The sequence below is a fragment of the Eupeodes corollae genome, chromosome 1, assembly GCF_945859685.1.
Source record: "Eupeodes corollae chromosome 1, idEupCoro1.1, whole genome shotgun sequence".
NCBI lineage: Eukaryota > Metazoa > Arthropoda > Insecta > Diptera > Syrphidae > Eupeodes > Eupeodes corollae.
In genome coordinates, this window is record NC_079147.1 from 272,817,589 (window position 1) to 272,841,757 (window position 24,169).

Here is a 24,169-nt window from a genome sequence, read left to right on the forward strand (position 1 = left end):
CGTCGTGGCTTGTAGCAACCTTGCTCTGAATTTGAGTTTTTTCTTGTACCATTGAAAATACCACTTTATACATTTAAACAGCTTTGTTTACATTCAAACAGCTGATTGTGATAAACACCGGTAGATAAAGAGAAAGAAAAAGTCTCTTAAAAAAAAAAGTTCGCATGTCAGCTCTTTTGTTTTTCTTTTGCGATTCTTATTTTTATTTATATTTAATATTTATACACAAATTTTCATTGAAATTCTATTTCCATCGATTTCCTTGTGACTTTCCTTTATTGCCTGCTGCATTATTATTTTGTGCTTCCTCTTGGGCTGCCAATTCTTCATCGATTAAAAGTTCAAAATTGCCCAGTGCATCTGGTGAGGGGATTTTATTCCAACGGACACTTTGTAAATTTACAACAAAAAGCAAAAAGAAAAAGTTATATAAATTAGAAAAAAAAGAAAACAATCTTAAATGCAGCAAAACATACTCTGGCACACCATCAGGTGGCAATACAACTGACAACATATTATCAATCAACTTGTATTTCAAAATTCGATCAGTTACAGTTGTTGATGTTAGAGATGGTGATGCGTTAACTTCAACAAGCCATGGTTTTAAATTGTTATCGATTATGATGTCATAGCCATAGCATTCGAAACAATGCCGATCATTTGCCATAACTGGAGCAACTGCACGTAACGAATGAACAATGAGCCATGAAATGGCACCAAACAAACGATCGGTAACTTCTTTGCCCCGTGTTCCTTCCAAATAGAGTCCGAGATTTTGTACTGACCATTTACCACCATGCATATTGTTATATTCACCCTGTGCAATTTTATTAATACAATTTATTTTTAGAAATGTGGTTTATCAACGAATAAAATAAGAAGTAAAACATAAAGTTAGCATATTTTTGTCATAAATTTGTATAGATTTTGTAACTTTTTGCAAGCTCTAAATTGGCATATTAAGGTTAACTTATTTCTTATAACCTACATGAGTTTTGACATTATATAAGTATTTAAGTCCTTTGTTTTAGGTAAAACAGATACAAAATTTGACTAAGTTATTTTTTTAAGTACACCTCGTTAACTGCGATGTTTACCAACTGTGAGTTTTTGCAGTCATAAGCACTTTAAGGTCAGCGTGGAGAACCTTGTCAAAAAAGGAATTGTTGTACAGTTTGGGCAATATTACCGAACATTTGGGCGTACATTTTGTTTGGGTTTTATGAAATTACAAATAAAAAAGAAGCGTTTGGTCTTATTACCCAATAAGTAAAGCCAAGATATTAAAAATGTCATAGGGTCCAAAAACAAAAATGGTTCTATCGGCCAAAAACTTTTTCAGAAGAAAATTCCATAAGGCCCATTTTTATATTGCCCAAATCAAATTTAAAATATAAAACCCCCAATTACTTATTGACATACTCGTACCACATAAAAGATGTCATGTGTCTCAACATGTGATAAAATTTGCGTTCATTTTGGGCACTACGACATTTTGAATTCTAAATATTATCGCCCAAATGCAACGATAAAGATGTCAGATCGCCCACAAACTCGGACCGCCAAGAAAGCAAATATGTTTGGATTTATCTCTCAGAAAGTTAAATAGGGCCAATTTGGTTTTGTGTTCTGTGTATGCAAAGTTGCTTTAAATCCAGATTTTTTAAATGTCAAGAAACTTTGCATGCACTGAACTTCGTACTTACCCTTAATCGTCTCAAAGCTAACGACCCAAAATGCTTGTTAAGTGCAAAATTAACGATATATCAATCAAAATTTTACCAAAATAAAAAATTGTATTTAAAAAACAAGAAAAAAACATTGAAAGTTGGTCTACGGGTGATATGAGATTTTATTTGGACTTTGTGACGTTTTCTGAGGGATATTTTTAACGAAGGTTTTGGGGTTATTGTTGGGTGATAAGACATAATATACGATAGAAATTATAATTGTCGAAATGCTTATAATAATTGTCACAAAGCCCAACCTCTTTGCCATAAAACCCAAATCCAAAATGAAAGGTCTTATTGGCAAAATCACAAATAACAGTTTGGGAGCTCTTTTATTTAAAATTTATTTTGGTGAATTTTGAAACTTTTGTGACCAATTTTGGGTCTTATGACATTTTAATATTTGAGTTATGGTGTTATGGTTTTGGATGAAAAGACCTAACGCTGAAAAATTTACTGACCACCTACAAAGCTGATTAGTAAGCACATTTTGGGTTCGAAAAATCAAACAATGTTGTCTAACAATGTTGTCTTCAACGAATAATTTTTGTGTGGTTTCTGGGCTGGTGGTATGATTAGACTATACTTATTGAAAAGTAAGGCTGATGCAATTTTAATGGTGAATAGATTTCAAGTTATCAAGATCGTTAGCGATTTTGTCGGTACTGAAAGGTTATGATTTGTACGTTTTACAAGACTGTACTACGTGCTACACAACACAAAACAATTGTACATAGTTTTTCTCTTCGTTCGAACATTTTTTCTTTTTTAAGTCTCCGCTCCCTGCTTTTCTGTACATGTCCTGCAAGGCATGTGGTATTTCAACGAATGAAATCTTATTCTAAGGGGCTTGAGTTTTAGCTTGCAGCCACTTCTACTTTCTACCCAATCCTAAGAAACAACTTCCCCTCAAAACTGATTCTAACTAGTCCAAAAACTTTGAAACTCTTATTTGTATACCAGATCATAGCTAAGCCTGAATAGTCCAAAATCTTCGAAACTCTTATTTATATCCCAGATCATGGTTAGGTAAAGTTAGGTTAAAGTGGTGCGGATTCATAATCATAATACCACATGAATCTAGAGAATTACTTCCCACTAGTCTAACCATTTGGAGCTTTTTAAAAAGGAGATATTTGATATCCATTTTAGCTAGCGATTATCAAACAAATATTCTCCCAGATGTAGTTTGCGTCTTAGTGAAAGTGCAGATGAGGTGAGAGTTTGTTTCCTCTTCTTTCTCGTCCATATAGCTCTGCAAAAGTCATTTGAGGGTACACCAAGTCATATTGCGTGTCTGCCTATAAGACAGTGTCACGTAAGGACACCTAAACTAAACTATAAGTATACACCATTGGCAGGTTTTCCACTATTGGCATATATTCCGCAAAACCTTTAAACCAAGTTGTTGTCAACCATGTAAACAGCCTATTTTATCTGTCAAAACTGAAATCGTTTCAAAATTTTCCAAAAATTGTATGACTTCTTGCCATTGTTTGTACTCGTCTAAGCATACAATATTTTGCATTTTTTAATAATTGGACAAGTGTCTACTTATTAAATATTGGATGATATATTTTTTCTAAACAATTTCATCCAATTTTTTAATTGAGCAGAAGAAAAGTGTTCAGAATTTTGAAATAATTTAAAAACTACTAAAATTGAAAAAAAAAATTAGTCACCGTTTAGTAAAATTACGAAAAATAAGTTATATTAAAAGAATCGGTCACGAAAAACATCTCGCCTATACTTGATTTAAAGCGCTCAAGGTGCACTCTAAGCAGATCACATTTAAGCTCGATAGTCGGTGTCATAGCTGGGCACCGTCTAAAAGGAAAGCAAGCAATGCCGCTAGGAGTATTCTCAAATAACTTTTGCAGAAGCTGTACGGATGGAGTAGAGGAGGGAACAGATCTTCGCCTCCTCTGTACATACCCTGCTCTAGCTCAAAAACTCAAGACGTTTAGTGGTATCACAATTGGCCATTACTCTAGCCAAAGTGTGTCCAACTTCATCACGAACAGCCACTTTAATCGAACCTAACCTAAGGGACTCATGAACAACTTTTACAAGATAGTCGTTATTGCTTGATTCATTATTGTTTCACTCATCTAACATATAAAATGTTATTGTCACAGTGTTAGTTGCCATACTCCTCCGAAATGGCTTAACTAATTTCATTGAAATTTTGCATATACATTCTGTAAGTCTGAGAATAGGTGTTAATCTATTTTTTATATTCCTTAGTGCTATGGTTTATTTGCATCAACATTGTACACTGTGCAACGATCAAACTTAAGTATCCAGTGACGCTATGTACAATGAAGCATTCATTGCTATCGACTATCTTTGTATTATCATTGCCATTTTACCACTCATTCATCTCGGTATGGATTCACCAATTCGAAATGCACCTTATTTAATAGATACTGAATTAAATCGTGAACTACAATACAATACTGTAGAAATGGCAGCGATTGTGGCTCGCAGTGTCCCACTAATAAATGAAGAACAAAGAATCACTTATGACCACATCATGCTCGCAGTTTCGGCAAGGCAAGGTGGCTTCTTTTTTTTGGATGCACCAGGTGAAACTGGAAACAAATTCCTGCTAAAATACAATCAAATAATAGTATCGCATTGGTTTATTGCATCTTCTGAGATTGCGGAAACTTTTTTGGATGGAGGGAGAACAACTCATTCAATATTTAAACTGCCAAAAAATATTGAAATATTCAAAATAACCCATGGCAACATGGGTGCAACATTGTAAAATTATCATCTGGGATGAATACACAAACATTCGTTTGTGGCGTTAAACAGGGATACCAACGAATTAAATCTCAAGATACAACATTTTTGTTACCAGGAGACTTGGTGTCATACAAATCTATTGACATATTTTGTGATACTAATTAATTACTCTGTTGCATTAAGGGATTGATATGGTTTTTTGGTAGTATTGTCTTAATTAGCGATATGTTTATAATTTTAAAGAATTTATTTTAATAAATTATAAATATTTGTTTGGTAATTTGTTATTTTTTTTATATTTTATGACCGTTTACAGTGCTCTATATCTCTCCCACTTATATCCAACATCCATACACTCTTACAATTATGTGGTTATTTATTTCTAGCAAAATATTTTCTTGAAATTATTTATATGACAAAACAACGTGTGTCGGGTCAGCTAGTATTTTATATTTTTTTAAATATTTTTACACGACCTGTTGTTATAATTCTAAAATAAATTTTGATATTATTAAGTTTCAGACGACATAAAGTTAGGCAAGTTTCTTATATATGATTGGCCAATTGCCAAATCATAGTCTTCCAATCAAGGCAAATTTATTGGAAAGTTGACTGAAAAGAAAAAATCTCCCTTATTATCAAGTCAAGCCTACTTAATACATATGACAAAATAAAAGTAGATCATGTTTTTTCATTCAACTGAAAGCTGGACTTTATTACTTTATGGTTGTTTGAACCTGCCACTGTCTTATATTTGAATAAAATTAACCATCCGTGTAAATAAGAAATTTTAACTTGGTACAAAATATGTACCAAGTCACCTAATTGGATGCTATTGGAAGACTTTTAACAGTTTCACCAATATTGGAAGGTCTTTCAATCGTTTTAGCTTTAGAGACCAACAAGAAAAGGCGACTCGATCTGATTCACTTCCTCTATAAGCCATTCCTTAACGGTCTGAATAAGGTTCTCGAAACAAAAACCTAAGACCTAGTTCCCTTTCTGAATGCTGCCAAATGGCTTCACCGATGAGCCTCTTAAAAGCCTTTGTAATTTCTAATTCTCCTACCTTGACCTTTACCAAACTAAACTTATCCGGTAAACCTAGATTTTCATTCTAATTTAGGGACACATCCTTTTCTAGAGTTCGCACTATGTCTATGAAAATTTGTTCTAGGAACTCTTTGAGTGTGGGCTCTTCCTAAAATACTAAATAGTAACTAAAAACAAGTCACTTACCCCATGCTTCTGTACGCTAACATTTGTCAAATGAACATACATATTATCCAACTCCGTTAGACTTGTATCATATTTTACTGTACAGAATCGACAAAATCCCTGCTTGAACAAATAAGCTTTCAACGGACGGAAAGATGTTACCAAAACATAAAGTCGTAGATCAAATTTCTTCCCTCCAATTAACAACGGGTTGTCAATGTATCTAAAACAAATTAAAAGAAAAATTTTAATTGTTCTTAAAAAAAGAAAAATCAAAAAATTAAAACTTCAACCTTGATATAACATAACTCTCTTTTCCAATTTGAGGATGAAATGGTCCTTTTGCTTCTCGAGACCACTTCTTGAGTTTCGATAATTTATTTATGAGAAATATTCCAGCACCTTGAGACTTTCCACATGGTTTCATAATCCAAGTACTTTGAGGATTCTTTCGGTATTCTTCAACAAACATGTTGTAGTCTAAAATCATAATTCATCAAATTTTTTTTAAGAGTTCCTAAAAAATTATACATACCAGCTGGAAGAACGAACGTCACTGGAATAAAATCCAAGTACAAATATCTCGCAGCTCCATATTGATTTGATTCAGCCTTTTCTGCAAGCAAATTTCCATCACGTTCCAAGTCCTTGCGGTATCGTTTGATATTCTTCACCAACAAATCCTTCCTCGACAACTCATAGTGGTTTGGAAAATGGTTAATCATTCTATTTTCATAAGAAACACACAAATAAACTTGTTTTGATATTTTTAATTGATTGACATTACTGATTATCATGCATCCGATATCCACTGTCGACACTGAATATATTCCTACAACTCTGCACACCAGCCCAATAAAAATTCCAATCATCGTCAGCTCCAACTTGAGTCCAGCCACGCTTTTCAAAATTATTCACCAGGACCGATTTGTCCAAGTCTGTGCAAAAACAAATCTTCATCCGTTCGTTTGCGTTCGATTGGGCAACAATCCTTAAAATAAAATCAAGAACCAAAATGTAATACCAAATGTTTTGATATATAAAATCGGTCACCTTTAAGTTCTGGCTTGTTTGTTATTGCTCAACCCTTAAAAAAAAAAAACACATCCCCTTTTATAACTCACCTGCCGTACATGTTTGCTAGATTCGTTACTAATCGTTTCTGCTCGCATGTCATAATGTAACGACAAAAGTATCTTGTAATATCCTTTAGCCTTTGGCAAACTATTGGTATGGGAACGCGTACAACCACCTTACAGAGAGGTGATGATTAAAAAGTCTAACAAGGATACCCGTGCGTTGATGCTAAAGTTAAAATATTGATCAAACAACCACTTGCGGTAACTATGTATGTATATTGAGTCATGGTTTTGTTTTGTTTGTCAATGGAAATGCAACAAGTCTGCTATTGGAAGGAAAATATAAAGAAATTTTAACGCAAAGAAAGGCTATTCTTTCGTCTTAAGAATTTTCTCAAAAAATCCACAATTTCCTTTGAAAACTGAAACGACAGAAGTTGTTCTTTTCTTTATTCTAAATGCTTTTTGAAATTACAGATGAAAACTTTGCCAGTTTTGAAAATTGCTATCCCCAATTTGTTTTGGTAGGTATTTAAGATTTATTTTGCTGACAACAAGTTGAAAATGGTGTCTTCATAGAGAGAACTTGGTACTTTTTTAGGACTTTTAACTTATTATAATCAAAGCCTGAGCACCTTACATACACATTTGGTGTGAAGGCTTTAGCTAATACCACTGTTATGTTTTGATATAACTTCACGAATGGTTTCAATGTTTCTTGTTGCAAAGCTTCAAAAATAAATTTTGAGGACAACGATTTTCTATACCAGAAGAAGCTCATCAGGGTGTGGCAAAATGTATCCAAAATTGGCGGAAACGCATGGAGTAACGTATTGACTATACAAAATAAATAAGGTGGCGTAGCAGCCCGTTGAGAACTAGGGCCTAAAGACTTACAATTATAACCCAACTATTCCTGTGTGCGAATAATGTTGTCAAGGTTTAAGCCGAACCCGAACGGAGAAATCAGTTTTCATGACAAGAATTGTCAGAGGCAGGGATTGAACCCAATACCTCTGACATGACAGTCCAACGCACTTACCATTCTTCGAAAAAGAATAAAACCATTTAAATTATAAGTCAGGAAATACAAAAACACCATTAGTAGTTTTGATGGTCGTTAACAGCAAAGATGCTGTATGAAGAGTCTAAATTGATCCTATCATAGATGAATGCTTGCAGTCGTTCTCTGGAGACATTGGCTGCGTTCAATCTCAGACAAATAGGTATCCGGATACCTTTTTGTTAGTCTTTTGCATGTGAAATAGCAGCTGATCAAAAACAGCTGAATTTCTGGGGTGTGTAGGTACATGACAAAACAGCTGATTCAACACATGGTTGAATTTAAAGAAACTTGAAAATTGATTTCAGCTTTTTTTGAGGATATTCTGTACATAATAGACGAAGAAGAACCTATTTGCATCCGAATTTTAAAGGTAATTATGATTTTTTTTTAAACTTCAAAATTGACTTATTGTGTTCTCATTATGTAGATGACCAATTTGCTGGGTCTTATCTCTATTCTAGTGTCCAGCATTCCTCATCCTGTTCCAAAAGGTAGAACAAAATACAGGTAAATATATATTAATCTTGTGGAAATAAATAAATCTAACTTTTCTGTTTTTATGTATAAAAGCAGACAGAGGCGGACAGCTTGTGGAACTACAGGCAAATAAGGTCGCTGAAAGGAAACGTAAGTTATTCTTTCAGATGATTTTAAACCCCAAAGAAGAATCACTCTATTCTCTTTTTTTAAGGTTGGGAACATAAATCTATTCTGCTCTTCTTAGAGGAGTGCAAAAACCCGGCGAAGAACCAATTTTTAAGAAATTGCAAAAGTTCTTGAAGAACACGGGTCAATGTTGAACAGTTGGTCATTTAATATAGTCTCCGAGAAATAAACATACCACTGGGAGAATTTCGCTGAATGCAAAATGAGCAGAACTCTTAGCTAAACTGAACGTGTCTCCAGCTGATAAGAAACTTTCTTGCTTACTCAAGATCCAAACAAAAAACAACAGTTTTTTGCAAGTTAAAAGTTCTTTTATTTTGGTGCTCTTTGTGCAAGAGTTCCTAATAATTTGAAATCGTTAATAAGCAATTCGTTACAGATATGAAGATTAGTTTGTTCACATTTTATTGGCTATTCTGGTTGATGGTGCCCCTTGAATAGTTTTTAAAGAAACGTTGGATAACCAAAAGGATATATCATGCAACAAAAGTTCTTGCGTTGGTCCCACCATTGAGCTTAAACTTTATCTACTGTGAACAAACTAACTCAAAGGCAACTTCTGCGCATTCTGAAATGAGATAGAAACTCTTCCAAACTATATCTAGGTATTGTCACTTCATAACAGTCCTCATTTTTGTTAGGATAGTTTTCTGGTAAGCGTAAATCGTTTAAAACCGAACTTGGTTTTTTACAATAAATCGTTAGGTTACTTTTCCCTTCATTCTCCAAAAAATTAAAATTTCTCGATCAAAAGTTAGCGATCCTTTATTTTTCAAGTGTCATGAATATCAAATTCAGAATTAAACTTCACAAGCCTCTTTTTGAAGTTTATGGTACAAAAACTACCAAAAACAATATTGTCTACTAAACACTCCTCAGGCAAGCTACAAGTCCATCACGATTTGTATTTTGAAATGGAACTCTTTTACAGAAAGCATTAAATAAAGTTGTGCAGAATATAAATAAATCATAGAGTAGCAAAGTTAAGCTTTCAGTTGAATGAAAAAACATGATAAACTGTCATTTTGACAGAAGTAGACTTGTTTTGATAGCTAGGGAAGTTTTCTTGACTAACCTTCCAGTCAACTTTCCATTAAATTTGCCTTAATTGGAAGGCAATTTTTTTGGCAGCTGGCCAATCATATACTAGAAACTTGCCTTACTTTCAAGTCCCTTATGTCGCCTAAACCTGCCCATTGGTTTCAGCTTTAGATAGTCTCCCTGACAAGGATGCATCAATCGAATTCATAAAACAAAAACTAATCGATGAATAGCACCGATGAATAGATTTGATTCAACGACCCACGAGAAGACCAAGAGACGGACTTCAAACGGAGGAAAAGATCGAACTGCCGTAAATACTTATCATAGCAGAACAAAATGCTCAACATCAAGTCCACTGAAGAAACTAATGTAGCTTGTGTGGCCTGTAGCGACAAATCTATTTCTTGGTTGATTGACAGTAGAGCTAGTTCACATATGGCGTGTGATAGAAGGTTTTTTAGGTCCTTCCGACAGTTATAAGCCTCGTACATTACTTGGCTGATGGAAAACAAACAGCAACTGCTAATTGTGGTGAAGGTGTTCTGTGGGGCATCCGCATAGAAGGTAGCCGAAAATCAGTGAAGATTACACTTCACGATGTACTGTTTGTAAAAGAGAATAAGTGAGGAATCTTATATCTGTCAACAGGTTGTTAGACAAGGTTCTGGACTTGAAATTCGACAAGGCAGGATGTTGGATTTTGAATTCGGCATCCAAAGCGTAAATCTGTATAAATTAAAAATGCTGGTTTGATAAGCGCTATTAAAGCGATGGTCTTCTAACAGCTGCGTATGTATAGAATCGAATGCCTTCAAGATCCATTTCAAAGATGCCTTTCGAGATTAGAAACAAGACCATCGTTGCAAAATCTTAGTCCTTAAGTGTAAAGCGTATGTGTACGTTCCCGGTGTCAATCGTCAAAAGTTTGATAACAAATCCAAAAAGCAAATTTTTGTCAGATACTCGGATCAACAGAAAGGGTATTGGATCGTAGATTGTACAACCGATAAGATAACAATAATTTAATTAGTGAGGATTGTTTCCTGGCATGAAGTTTAAAAGTCCTTGGGCCGAGGTCCCATGTCTAAATGCTATGTGCATATCAGTATTACTCTTAGGTATATTTCCTCTGATGATTAAGAGGTGCAGTCAGTTGAAGCTCTTCCTTCTGATAAGAGCCGGTAAAGATAAATTTATTGCATTTGACGAACCAATTTATGAAAATCAGAAGGAGCAGATTCTAACCAAACGTTCTTCGCGATACACAAAGGTTAAGCTACCCGTACATCTCAATGAATATGTTGTCGATTGTTTAATTGCTTTGAATAAACCAAAAAGATGCTGGGATTCGACCCATACTGATAACTTCCCATCCCGTCTGTCGATTTCTCTTGCTTAAGATGTTTGTAGGTTTTCGTGTTTTGTTAAAAAAGTTATCAGTAAAATTATTCTAAAAAATTTTAAAATTACCACAACATTTTCCCTGTATAAAAGTGTTTGATTTCAAAATATATTTTGGTTAACTAGATTTTTATTCGAAAACCAATTTTTACCAATTTTAGTGGCATTTCTTAAAAGTTTTTATTTCTAATATTTATAAACAAATACAAACCGGACGAATGAAATTAATTTGAAGCGAATGTTACTTTGATGTCCAAGTGAATGTTTTCTATTATTCAAGAAATATCCAGAATCAAACATCAATTTTTACCAAATTTTGTTTCGGTTTTTTTGATTTATACAAAAATCGTTAATTTGATTGTTTTCCAAAAATATGCTTGTTTGGTATGATGATGATTCCATTCAACACTTAAATAATTTATTTTTTTTATTCCAAATACCTCGAATTTGATCTCAAAAAGGAAATCGGACACTTGGCAGCACTGCATTTTCTTTTTATTTTAACGGAACTAAATGAACATTTTAGTACGCCGTTACATTTTTGTTACCAACATATATTCTATTTTATAACGAAAGTCAAGATAGGAAGACAACGTGGTTACACATCAATAGAAGTGTGAAAACTTGTGATTAAACATTTTGAGGGAGGAAAATCGGTTCGTGGTATAGCAGAAATTGTAAAAAGAAGTCCCTCTACTGTAGGGGACATTATAAAAAGGTATAAAGAAACAAATTCTGTTGAAAATTCCTCAAAATCTGGAAAACCAAAAAATTAAGTGTTGCCGATGAGCGTTGGATAGTTAAGCAAGTGCAGAGTTTCCTCTAATAAGTGCCTGCTGAGGTAAAACAATATTTAAATAAGGATGTCAATTTGGAAACAGTAAGAATAGTTTTTCGAAAAAGCAATTTCCATGGATGAGTTGCCAGGAGGAAGCCGTTTATTAGCCAGCAAAACAGAATAAAGAGAAAGAAGTTTGCCTTACACCATCAAAGTAAAGATTCTTCTTTCTGGAAATATGTTTTGTTCTCAGACGGGAGTGAATTTAATTTATTCCGATCTGATGGACAAACATATGTATGGAGAAAACCAAATGAAGAGCTCAGGGAAAGGAATCTGCGACCAACTGTGAAACATGGAGGAGGCTCAGTTATGGTTTGAGCTAGTATGTCTGCTGCTGGTCCAGGAAATCTTGTGTTTATAAACGGAACTATGGACCAGTATAAATATATTCAGATTTTGAAGGACAATTTAAACTAGAGTGCGCAAAAATTGTGAATCAGAGATGAATATTGTTTTCACTAAGACAACGATCCAAAGCAAAAGGCTCAAAACACACGCTTGTGGCTCCTTAATAAATGTCGCAGTGTCCTTGAAACCCCTCCTCAGTTTCCAGACTTAAATGTGATAGAACACCTTGGAGCTATTTGGAAAACCAGCTGAAAAACAACACCAATTCAAGGGAAACGGACCTAAAACTGTCCTTAAAATGTGAATGGGACAAAATTCCAACTTCTTTTTGTGAACAACTTGTCCAATTAATGCCAAATAAGTTGCGTTGGTTTTAAGTGGAAAATTAAAGCTGTCCATTTTCTTTGTTGAGCAACTGTATAATATAAAATTTAATGATTTAACTTAGAGTCTCTAGCTTCATTGATTCGTGAAATATTTATGGTTAACCAAAATTGTCACTTTTTTTTAAACTGCTATCGTAAAAAAACCACCCACGCCATTTTCTTGAGAGCCTTGTGCCTTATTATCTGTATAACAAAATTTATACGAAGTCGATATCTCTTCTCGTTCTTGAGCTCTGGACGACGGAAAAACGTCGCGAACGTACGGACGTACGTACACAGTACACACGCACGCACAGACATCTTTCTAAAAATCTTTTATTTCGACTCTAGTCTATTCTATTTCTATTCGACAAATCGGACAATAACTTCCTATGGCAAGTTAAAAATACTAAAAAGCAGCTTTGGAGATTTCAAATGGCAGCCCACCAATGTAATGAAACTTGGATGCTAACGACTTTGCTCTCAGAACAGAGAACAATTGGTTCAAAATAGGTGTTTAAAACCAAATTGAACGAAAATAAAGAGGTATCAAGATATAAAGCCCGGATCGTAGCTCAAGGATGTACACAGATATATGGATAATGTATCCTATCCACTCCAGTCACGACATTGATTACTTGTTTGGCAGTAGCTACGAAACCATAAATGTATAGAAACATTTTGACGTCAAGGTGGCATATTTAAATGGATGCTCAGACATGGATCTGCATTTAATACCTCAAAATCTAATTTTTGTAATGGATCATTATATGTACATATGTCTGGTTCCAGCAACGTGCAAACCATTTCAAGAAGCAAACGTTTGGCTGTTAGTGCTAGGCCAGACATTGCGATCAGCATTGCTATTTTGAAAAGAAAATTTAAAAAAAACTGTTTAAACGGCCACAAAGAGAGTCCTGCGTTATATGTAAGACACTATTGAATACATAATATGTCTTGGCGAGGCCCGTGAGTGGAAATGAAGGCAGGAGACCAAGGAAGACGAAAGTGAACATCCGGCAATGTTTTCGACATTTGATGCATATTAAAACGAGTGAATGCTATATTCGAGATCTATGTCAAATGGTTGCAGATATTTTTACAAAGCCGCTAGGTCCTGTAAAGCATTTAGATTTCTGCAAACAGTTTTTTTTGTCAAGAAATTGTTAGCGTACTTTTACTTTTATTCTCCGAAAACCAACCCACCGCTAATAACTCATTTTGCCTTTGTCTTGTCTAACTTTTACTTACACTTAAATAATTTAATTGTTATTTCACTTTTATCAATAAATATAGTCTTACATTAATGCGAATAATTTCGACCTTAAGTACGGAAAAAATTCAATTTAAAAAACGCTCTTCCCCGACGCCGGCTATGTTTGAAAAAGAAACCTGCCGAACGGTTATATTTGACTTAATGGTTCGTATATCTACACATAAAGGAATCTCGTTACCACTCCACTAACAAAATTAACTGCTGGCTCTATAGGCTTATAACCATTCATTTAAATATAGAACTTCAACAACTGCCGGACAACTTCTAGAAGCTGGCGACAAGTACCTCTGCTTCCGAGTTATAATCAACGAACTATTTGAAGACATCATCCACAACGAAGACGAACCCTACTACAAGAAGACAGAAATTAAACATTACGGGGGATAAAAGGCTGGCATATTTCTTATAATCAACTTTATTTTCAGTTAATTTTTGAATACTTTAACAAAAGAAGTGCGTTGGCAACTTATTATCTTAGTTTGAGGTCAATTGTTCATAGCACAAAATAATCTTTAATAGTCGTTAAATTAATTGTAACTAACAGAACGTAGTTTAATCTTCTCGTTATTGCTTTTGGAATCATTATCCAGAATAAAAAGGAACGATAGGATTTCGTTCTGAAACGCATTTCATTTTATTTATGTATGAAATGAGGAAAGAATCGATCATGAAACGTACAGCCCTTAAACGTTCAATTGAAAATCTGTACATTTTATTCTTTCAAACACACGTTATGGAATCTTGCTTAATTCGAAGATGTGGTTTATATTGACTCAACACAAAAAGAACACTTATCTTAAAAGAATAAAAACAAAAAATCAGACTTTTATTTTACCTCTTTCGAGTTGATTGAGCCTTCCGGTGCCGCCGTCGTACGGTTTGTTTCCCTTTTTCAAGAATTGTCGGATTTGACATGACTTCCAAAACCAAAAACAAATTTATTTGTTTTTCAAATATTTATTTTACTATTAACATGATTACAAAACAAAAACACTTTATAAAACAAAGTGAAAAACGAGCGGAGCCTTCCCAGGGCTCTGCTCGGCAATGCAAACTGGACTTAGATCGAGTACCATCCTGGTGTACCGGGACGTTTCTTGTTTCTATCCAAAAAGCTCTTGAATCCTTTCTTTGATTCATCCATTGCTTTTTCATCTTTCTCGCTTTGATCACCATCTTTGCCTACCGTCACTTCAGGGAACGTAAACTTGGTTTCTTTTGGCTGTTAACGAGGGGCAATTATAAGTTAATGCAATCATCAGACTCTTTAGAGAATTCCACTTACCAGAGTTACATAAGCAATTTTAGCATCTTCATCTTTCGTCACATAACCATAGACCTGATCCCGCTTCGTCGAACCTAGAGCGATTCTCGTGCGAACATGCTTCACCGGTACTTGGTAGATTTTCTCTAAATAATTTGCTATGTCGTAACGAGTCATTTGCATGGACACTGAGAAGGTGACAACATTTTCTGGTTGTTCTTCTTTGGGTCGAATTAATTTCATCCAGAAATTTGGAAGAAACACACGTAGTTGAGGGTTTCCTCGTTGATAAATTGGATACCAGCGGGTGGACATTTCGTTCTAAAAATTCCAAACTCGAGACCAAAAAAGCTACAGAAGAAAATATTTTTAATAGTTCACAATTGACAGATAGATAACAAGTGACATGAGAAATGTCATTGAATTCGAAAAGGTTTGTTTGATTAACATATATTCGAAAATCATTATAATATCAGAACTTTAGCACTGAATTCCACTTGATTAAAAATAATCAATTAAATATAATTTAACGTGGTATTTGACCATTTTTCAACTAGATAGATTTTTGACTTACCTTTCGTGTCCTTTTTAACTGCAATTCCTGTTTTGAAGGAGTGATTTTTGGTTCAGTTTGAGGTGAGTTGTTATTATCACAGCCAAATGTCATATTTGATTTTTGTTTGTGAATTGAAAAGCTGAAAAAGTAAATTATAACAAATAAAAATGTCGATTGATACCGCAATTGAAGAAAATATGGATTTCTTAGAGGAGTTTGAGTTATTTGGTGTTCTGAAAAAAAATATGTCATTAAGTAAAAAAAAATATATAAAACACGGTTCAATTCATTTGAATTAAGCTACAAAATTTTTAGGAATAATATCGTTTATATAAAGAAACAGTCACATTTCTTTATATTATTATTATACTAGACAATTTGAGGAATGACAACACAAAATAACAAGTTTGAAAATAAATATAACAGTATTTTTTTGTTTTGACCTGTCATTTGATGTATAATTGTAGTAGAACCTTAAACTGGGTTTTTACTAAGCACATCAGAAAAATTGACTATGAATAAGAGCTATGTTTAATTAATCAACTAGTCTTAAACTATAGATCAAGAAATCACGACTTTAGTAATTCTCTATGAATGCGTCCCAATATCTATTAAGTTTTTAATGTGTGTAGAGATACTGCATTATTCGAGTAAGGACAGTAATTTTCGTTTTATCAAAGCTAAAATCCAACTGTGCCGAATTGTATGATTTCGATGCTTAATTGACGTAGCCAAAACGTGATGTTATGTAACCATGAAACTTTTCACGCTTGTTGCCCTCTCTTCTTGGAACAACATATCTTCTAGGGCCTGATCTCCAAGTATCGGAAAGTGTAAGTGACTTTTAACTTCTGCCAGTGTGGCTTACCTCGAGAGCAGGAACACGTAGTGTGCGGTGGTGCTTTTTGTTTCAGATGTCAGTTTAATGGAGTACAGTATATATGTGACATTAAATTCTGAAATTCTACAAACATAGCTTTGAATTGTTTTGGTTACATTTTATGACACGAAACAAAACCATATTTGCGCCCTGTGATAAATTCTCGTGTGTTTCTAGGATTCCTGTAGAGGATCCCGAGGAACCTAACAACCTTAGGATCCCTAGGAAGACTAGGAACCCGAGAAACTTAATATCCCGGCGAACTTTAGACAGCTTAAGAATGTAAGGAATGTGGGGATCCGTAGGATCCCTAGGAACACGGGAAACCTAATATCTCGGCAAACTTTAGATACCATAGGAAAATCAAGAATCCGGGGAACCTAATAACCAAGGCAACCTTAGAAGTTCTATGAAAACTAGGACCTGGGGAACCTTACAACCCAGGGAACATTAGTGTCCCTAAATTTTTCCAGGTTCCTAGTGCTTTTAGGGTTCCTGTCTTCCTATGTTTCAACGTTATTAGGTTCCTTGTGTTCATATGGTTACTAAGGTTAGCCTGACTTATTAAGTTAGTTAGTATGGGTAATTAAGTTCCACATGTATTAGGTTTAGTTCATAACACGGTTTTAGCGAAATTATCGGGTTTGGCCGAAAACCTACATCGTAAACTCAAGTTCTCCCATACATTTTTGGTAAACCACAAGTTTTCGTAAACTATAAGTTTAATATAAAAAGTGTAGAAAACTAGTAGCAAGTCAAAGTTGAACTAAACAAATAAACCTTTCGAAACATTCAGCGCTCAAATTAATGTAAACAAAACAATGATGACAGAGTGGAAATCGTTGTTCTAGTAAATGAAACCACAACAGTGATGACCCCTTGATGGACAGCGATGCCAACATTTAGAAGATTCTCAGTCATTTGGACAAGCCAGACGAGTCCTCAAAGAAAGAAACCAAAGAGATAGTCATTTAGAAATAGCAGCCGATCATAACAGCTTCAGTGATCTCTCTGGATGAGTACGAATTTGAAACTAGGAATTGACTATGGCAGAAGCAATAGTCAGCTCAGTGTTGAAGTGAACAAAGAGGATAGCTATAGCCAAGCGAGCTTGTAGTTCTTGTTGGTTCATGTCGTGAGCCTATTCCACCCGTCCACAGAACTTCAGTTGAAACTCTTCTTCGAGACGAGCTAGTATTACGTTAAAATCAATTTGAATTGGTTAGAATTCATGTTATTTTCACAAATAATCTGAGAAGAACAAAACGTTTCACTCACAAATTTTTTCATCAAAATTTGACAGCCGGTGTTAAATAAATTCAAATGTGAAATGAAAACGTGTAAATGTTCGATGTGAACGATTTTCGGGTTTTTGAAAACTTTTTTCCAAAAACCCGGTTTTGGGTTTGGTGTGAAAAGGCTATTAAGCAATATATTCAACTAGTATCAATATTCTTTAAATGACAGTTAAGCTTGACAGATATCAAATGTCATGTCGATGTAAAACGAACTTTCCAACAAAAATTCTTTATTCAAATTTGAATACAAAATACTTTCGTTATTTTCCTAATTTATTGTAAGCAAGTTTCTAGAAAAAATTTTTGAATCTTTCTTCTAAATGAAAAACATGTTTCATATAGATAATAAGAATTTAAAAAAAAGTGAAACAAGACCTTAAACGTATGACATCCATGATTTCGAATTCCCGACACATTATTCTACTCAAACTCTAGATGTCTCTATACCAAGTGTTCGAAAATTTTCGAAGACCTTCTGACATTTGTCAAATAATTTCAAGCGAATTCTTTTCCTCTCTGTCAGTGTGTAGATTTTTTCCGTGGAAGTACCCCCGCAGGTAAGAACAAATTTTATTTCCACAATCACCCTGAAAAAATTGCAATTAATTTGATGTAATTTAAATTGGCCGAGGGCGTTTTGCCAGAGTCTCACCCATAAATAATAATTATTAATGCATGCGCTTAATTGCCTCTCATTGCTAAAAATACCACGCAAAAATTATGAGCGTGCGACAGCAATTATGAAGAGCAGCACCAAAGGCGACGACAATCATGATGATGATATAATTACATAAGCTTCCGTGGACTTTTGTTGAAAAGCCAAGAAGAAGTCTATTTAAATCGGTATAGTCGCATTTGGAGAGCACAACAGTAAAGATTACAACTAATCCCGGTGGCAAAATGTTTATTTTCACAATTTGCCTCTTCGCTCAGATCCTTTTTACCCTTTTCTAAATGGCCAAGGACGTTCCTAGTTGCGCTCCGTCTTGTTTTTTTTTGTTTGTTCATTTGTTTAAACTATAAATTAATTGATTTTGTATTGTTTATTTCTTTTTAAAGCCTAAGAACTCTCTTCGAAAATGCGTTTGACTTCGTTTTTGAATGGCCAACATTTTGGCAATTTGTACAAAATCAACGGTTTGGTGACATACAAGATCTCACCTTTCGAGCAGAAGGCATTCGCCGGAGCCATCAGCAAGGGTGTCCCTAACATGGTTCGCAGGTTCAGGTCCAATGTCTTCATTGTATCACCACGTAAGTTCACTTTTTAATTATTTTAGTATTTAATTTTTCGAATATTGAATGTTTTTTTTTTGTTTAGCTTTCATTGTTGCATACCTTGTCTACAACTTGGCCGAGAAGGAACACGCCCGTTTGCAGCGCAAGGACCCAGCTGAATTTGCCAATGACGAATAGAGCGATTGTGTTGGCTGCGTAGATTTTAATTGGCGTATTAATTCCTTTTGTTATGTAAATAAGATAATTGCTGTGCGATTGTGAGGATCTAAAGCCAAATGGTCGTATATCAATAAAGAAAAAACACTTGGAACATAACTTTGATTCTTTTTGCAACAGTTTAAAAATCAGGGGCTATTAAAAAATAATGTGTTTGCCTCTAAAAAAATAGGTCCATATTATGAAGAACGAAATGAACATTCGACTCAAAGCGAACTCTTGAAATATCCAATGTGGTGAAATAAAGATGTGTGAACTGTGACCTTCAAATAGAGCAACATCTTCTTTTCCAAAATTGTGGATATTGAAGTTAACATTGAAACGGGATTTTTAAAATGAGTAACTTCAAAAATGTTCTCTTTCATTTTCGATTTTATATTCATAATAACGGCCTTCAAATCTAGACGGGAAATCCCAGCAAAGTAGGGCCAAAAGGTGATGGGTCTAGTGAAGGAAATTATAAAATTTGTCGTGGAGGTTAGGTTAGGTTATAGTGGCTGTCCGAGATGGAAACGGACACACTTAGACCAGTTGTGATACCACATCAATCTTTAGGCTTCCTCCAAAGCTTAATGGAAGCAGTTTGAGTCCCTCATGAAAAGTGGGAGGCCGATTATGCTGATATGATTTAGATCGTTAAAAAAGAATTCTCCTAGGTAGGGAAGGTGAAGAACTGTTTCCTCCTCGTCCATACAGCTTCTGCAAAAGTCATTTGAGAATACGCCTAGTCGCGTGGCGTGCTTTCCTATTAGACAGTGTCCGGTTATGACACACATTATCGAGCTTATATGTGATCTACCTAGAGATACCAAACACCTTGAAAGTTTTAAATCCAATGTTGGCCAGTTGTTCTTTGTGACTTGATACGTGGTGATGTTGTTCCACCTGGTGCCTGCTCTCCTCACAGCGTCCTGGATTAGCAACAATTTACAAGTAGCGATTGGTATGCCAGTACGTGCCAAATGTAGTAGGATGGTCTGCACTGTACCGTTCCTGGCGAGTTCATCTGCCTTACATTTACCTGGAATGTCTCTATGGCCCGACCGGCACCCAGCAAAAGTGAATATTAAACTGTTGTGGCATCTCCATTAGAGATGATCGACAGTTATGGACTGTTATAGAGTTTGTAGAGACAGAGTCCAAAGATTTGATAGCGGCCCAACTATCTGAGAAAATACGGATATCAGATGTTGATATCACGTTTTCATTAAGCCAGGACAAGACCATTTGTCGTGGAAGATCACAAGAAAAACTGCAAAGCTTCGTGAAAGCAAAAACATTTACGAAATTTTGTTCAAATCGTGGAGTAGTTTGTGTCCTCTAGATTTAAAAGATGTTGGTTTTGAGTGCAACAATCAGAACTGTTTTTACCACTACCGGATGCGATAGCAAATTAGTTTATACAACGTTGTAATGATAAGCGTGGAAAGTAAGACAGAGATATGGGTTTCAAAATAGGTTATTATTGATTTTTTTTTTCTAGATTGGTACAATCAACAGTTCGGTATACCAACAAAATCTGAAAATTAAAAAATATAATTACTATACGTACACTTTCAGAAATCCTTGCCAGACTTCCTCAAAACACGACTAAAGTATCTGCGGAAATCTGTAGTCTTATAAATAAATATATTTTTATCTATGATTTAAAACAAAACAAAGACCATTGCCGTTCGAAAAAGCCAATTTCGTTTGTATATACATAATTGCATAATATCTAAGATCTCCAGTACTCGTAAGAAACTAAGCGACGTTCATTTATTTGATAGATTTCAATCTTCTAAATAAAGCAATCTCTTTTAGCGGTTAAGAATAAAAATTGAGGGTCATTGGAAGATGCTTGGTAATTATGATTTTATATTAGAAAAAAAAAAACTGATTTTGACCTTAACTTCCATAGTAATCATTATTGCAGTTTTGAAAGTAATGAACTAATTTTTTGAATAAATATATTCATCGCTATTCTATTTGGAATACAATCAAATTTAAAAAAAAAAAACACACATTTTTGTTGTTCATAAATAAAAACCACTCAAAAGGCAGAAAAAGTCTTAAATTACTTTCAATAGATAATTCAATGAATAAATCGCATAGCCGGACACTTGGATCAAATAGGTGAAAAGTAATAGGAGTGTATCTAAGTCATGAGTATTAAAAGAAAAAAAATATCTATTTTCAACGTTCAGCTTTAACTTAAATAAATAACTGCCACCCTAATGGACTACGAGTTTTATGGTAATTTCAAGATCAATGAATGATGAAACCTTTTTGAGTCAACTGAATAGGTTTAAACCAACAATTTTAGTATTTTAAGTGAAATTTATTTTCTGATCTAAAATTTTGAGACAAATGGGTAGGTGCCTAACAGTCTTGTAAAATTTACACTCGTTGTTATAAATACGACTGGCTTGGCTAGTATTCTCCAGAGATTCTCGGATTTATATCGGGACTTCAAAACATCTAATCAAGAAATGTTCTTTTCGAACCAGTCTCTTCTTATCCTTTGATAGAAGATGCATAACTCTTCAGCTCTCTCAACCATAACTTCTAAAAACTCAGTATAAAAGAAAAAGCTGCCACCACCGAAGTTGTGACTCATTCTCACTTCTGTTTGAAGACGTTTATCATGCCTACATGACTGATATCGATCTGGGCCATCCAATATTTTTTTTTTCATCACTAAATAGAAGTTCCTTTGAGTTATACTTAAGATCTGGCCCTCCTGGTTGGGGGCTGTGTCGTCGGGGTGACTTCCTGGCCACGTAAAAGCCTCATAGTTGCGAAGCACCAACAAGCCTCGGATACGGACGGATTTACTGTTGACAACCTACGCAAACGAAATAAGGACAACCAACTTCGGATATGCACGTGGAATGTTAGGTCCCTTAACAGACCACGTGTGGCCAAAGAATTAGCTGAGGCCCTAGACTGCTATAAAGCAGACATCACCGCCATCCAGGAAATACGATGGGATGGGCCGGGCAAAAAGAGGATGAAAAACTGCGATATTTACTATGGTGACTGCTACCAAGAAAACCAACACCGCTTATTTGGATGAGGCTTTGGCATTGGAGCCAGATTAAGGCAAAACGCCTTAAGCTATAGGTGCATAAATGAGCGCCTCATAACCATACGCATCAAAGCTAAATTCGACAACATAAGTCTGATATGCGCGCATTCCCCCACAGAAGAGAAAGATGACAACACCAAAGATATGTTCTTTGAGCTCTTAGACAAAACATATGAGCAGTGTCCTTGCACGATATTATAATTCCACATCTCAACATCCACAAAGGAACTTGGACTTTTCCAGAACAATCTATTGTCAACCAGATTGACCATATTGCGATCGACGCCAGACGTGCTTCCAGCATCATGCATGTCCGAACTTGCCAAGGGGCTAACATCGACTCGGAGCATTACCTCGTTGTAGCCAAGGTAGTACTTCCGGTTTCCAGACCCAAGGCAAAACAGGGAGGTGCTGGGAGAAGGTACAACGTCGCCAACACAATGTAGCGAAAACCAGTGGCAACATTGCCAAGATGCAATCAGAGAAGCCGCCTCTGATGTGCTGGGTTTCAAACAGCCACCAACAAGGAACCCCTGGTTTGATAAGGAATGTCAGCAGGCAAATGCAGCCAAACAACAGGCACGCAAAGCAGCGCTGCATAAAAGGACGAGAGCTGCTCGTGAGCTCTATGAGCAGAAGAGGCGAGAGGTACGCCGACTTCTCAGAAGGAAAAAGAGAGGGCATGAGAAGCGTGCGGTCGAAGATGTTGAGAGGTATAAAAGCAGGAATGAGGTTCGAAAGTTTTATGAACAGGTGAAACGAAATTCACAGGTACATACAACTAGAACTGAAGGCTGCAAGGACGAAAGTGGAAACATCATAGTGGAATCGCAGTCAATGCTGAGGATATGAAAAGACCACTTCTGCAGACTGTATAACGGCGACGACAAACCGAATTCCGCTGTCAGGCAGGATGATCCATTCAACATAGACGACGAAAGCTAACAATCCCGTCCTCCCGACTTAGACTTATCTGTCGGAAGAAAGCATGCCCGATGAATGGAACCTCAGTATTGTTTGCCTTATCCTGCACCAACTATAGAGGAATCAGTCTACTTAACATCGCCTATAAAAATCTTCTCTGCCGTAATATGTGAACGTCTAAAGCCCATCGTCAACAACCTGATAGGTCCTTATCAGTGTAGTTTTAGACCAGGAAAGTCCACCGTTGATCAATATTCACATTACGGCAGATCATGGAAAAAACCCAACAACACCAAATCAACACCCAGCATCTTTTCATCGATTTCAAGGCCGCATATGACAGCATCTACAGGGACGAGCTGTATAGAGCCATTTCTAGTTTTGGCATCCCCGCCAAACTCGTCCGTTTGTGCAGATGACCATGGAGAATTCAAGCTGCTCCATAAAGATTGGAAAGAACTTAACAGAACCTTTCGATGTCAAAAAAGGTTTTAAACAAGGTGATGCGCTTTCATTAAATTTTTTTAACATCGTGCTTGAAAGAATAGTGCAGAGCTCACACGTCAACACTAGAGGCACTATCTTTCAAAAGTCTACCCGATTACTGGCATATGCTGATGACATTGACATAATCGGACCCTCATCATCCCTCCTGCTATACGGTGCAGAAGCGTAGACTTAGCCAAAAGGGTAAAAGTCCAACGACTAAGATGGCTGGGTCACGTAGAGCGCATGGAAACAAATGCTCTGGCCCGGAAAGTCTTCGAATCCACACCCACAGGACAGCGCAGTAGAGGAAGACCGCGGATCAGGTAGCGCGCACAAGTGGAAGGTGACCTCGCCCAACTTGGAGCGCGAAACTGGAGACATCTAGCTAGGGACCGAGCTAGATGGAGAAGTTTGTTGGGTGAGGCCCTAGTTCACACAGGACTGT

The 24,169-nt window shown here is 35.6% G+C and overlaps 3 protein-coding genes across 4 annotated transcripts; 1 reads left to right on the forward strand and 2 right to left on the reverse strand.

Moving 5' to 3' along the window:
• Nucleotides 1–167: 167 nt before the first annotated feature.
• On the reverse strand, nt 168–14,754 carry LOC129939026 (polyglutamylase complex subunit TTLL1). Of its 2 annotated transcripts, none has more exons than XM_056046886.1 (7): nt 14,624–14,754; nt 6,490–6,693; nt 6,238–6,428; nt 5,996–6,182; nt 5,724–5,925; nt 477–817; nt 168–389 (listed from the first exon to the last, which is right to left on the reverse strand). In XM_056046886.1, the coding sequence occupies exons 1-7, from the start codon at nt 14,701–14,703 to the stop codon at nt 245–247; spliced, it is 1,350 nt and encodes a 449-aa protein (XP_055902861.1). In that variant the 5' UTR covers nt 14,704–14,754; the 3' UTR covers nt 168–244. The 2 variants fall into 2 exon arrangements, with proteins under 2 accessions (XP_055902861.1, XP_055902862.1); XM_056046887.1 differs by lacking the exon at nt 14,624–14,754 and adding an exon at nt 6,827–6,922.
• Nucleotides 14,726–15,453, reverse strand: LOC129939027 (39S ribosomal protein L23, mitochondrial). Its single transcript, XM_056046888.1, has 2 exons — nt 15,074–15,453; nt 14,726–15,010 (listed from the first exon to the last, which is right to left on the reverse strand). Exons 1-2 carry the CDS (start codon nt 15,365–15,367, stop codon nt 14,849–14,851), a joined length of 456 nt encoding a protein of 151 aa, XP_055902863.1. The 5' UTR covers nt 15,368–15,453; the 3' UTR covers nt 14,726–14,848.
• A 2,792-nt stretch (nt 15,454–18,245) lies between these two features.
• On the forward strand, nt 18,246–19,343 carry LOC129939125 (cytochrome b-c1 complex subunit 8). Its single transcript, XM_056047002.1, has 3 exons — nt 18,246–18,343; nt 18,846–19,040; nt 19,108–19,343. Exons 2-3 carry the CDS (start codon nt 18,866–18,868, stop codon nt 19,200–19,202), a joined length of 270 nt encoding a protein of 89 aa, XP_055902977.1. The 5' UTR covers nt 18,246–18,343; nt 18,846–18,865; the 3' UTR covers nt 19,203–19,343.
• Nucleotides 19,344–24,169: the final 4,826 nt, after the last annotated feature.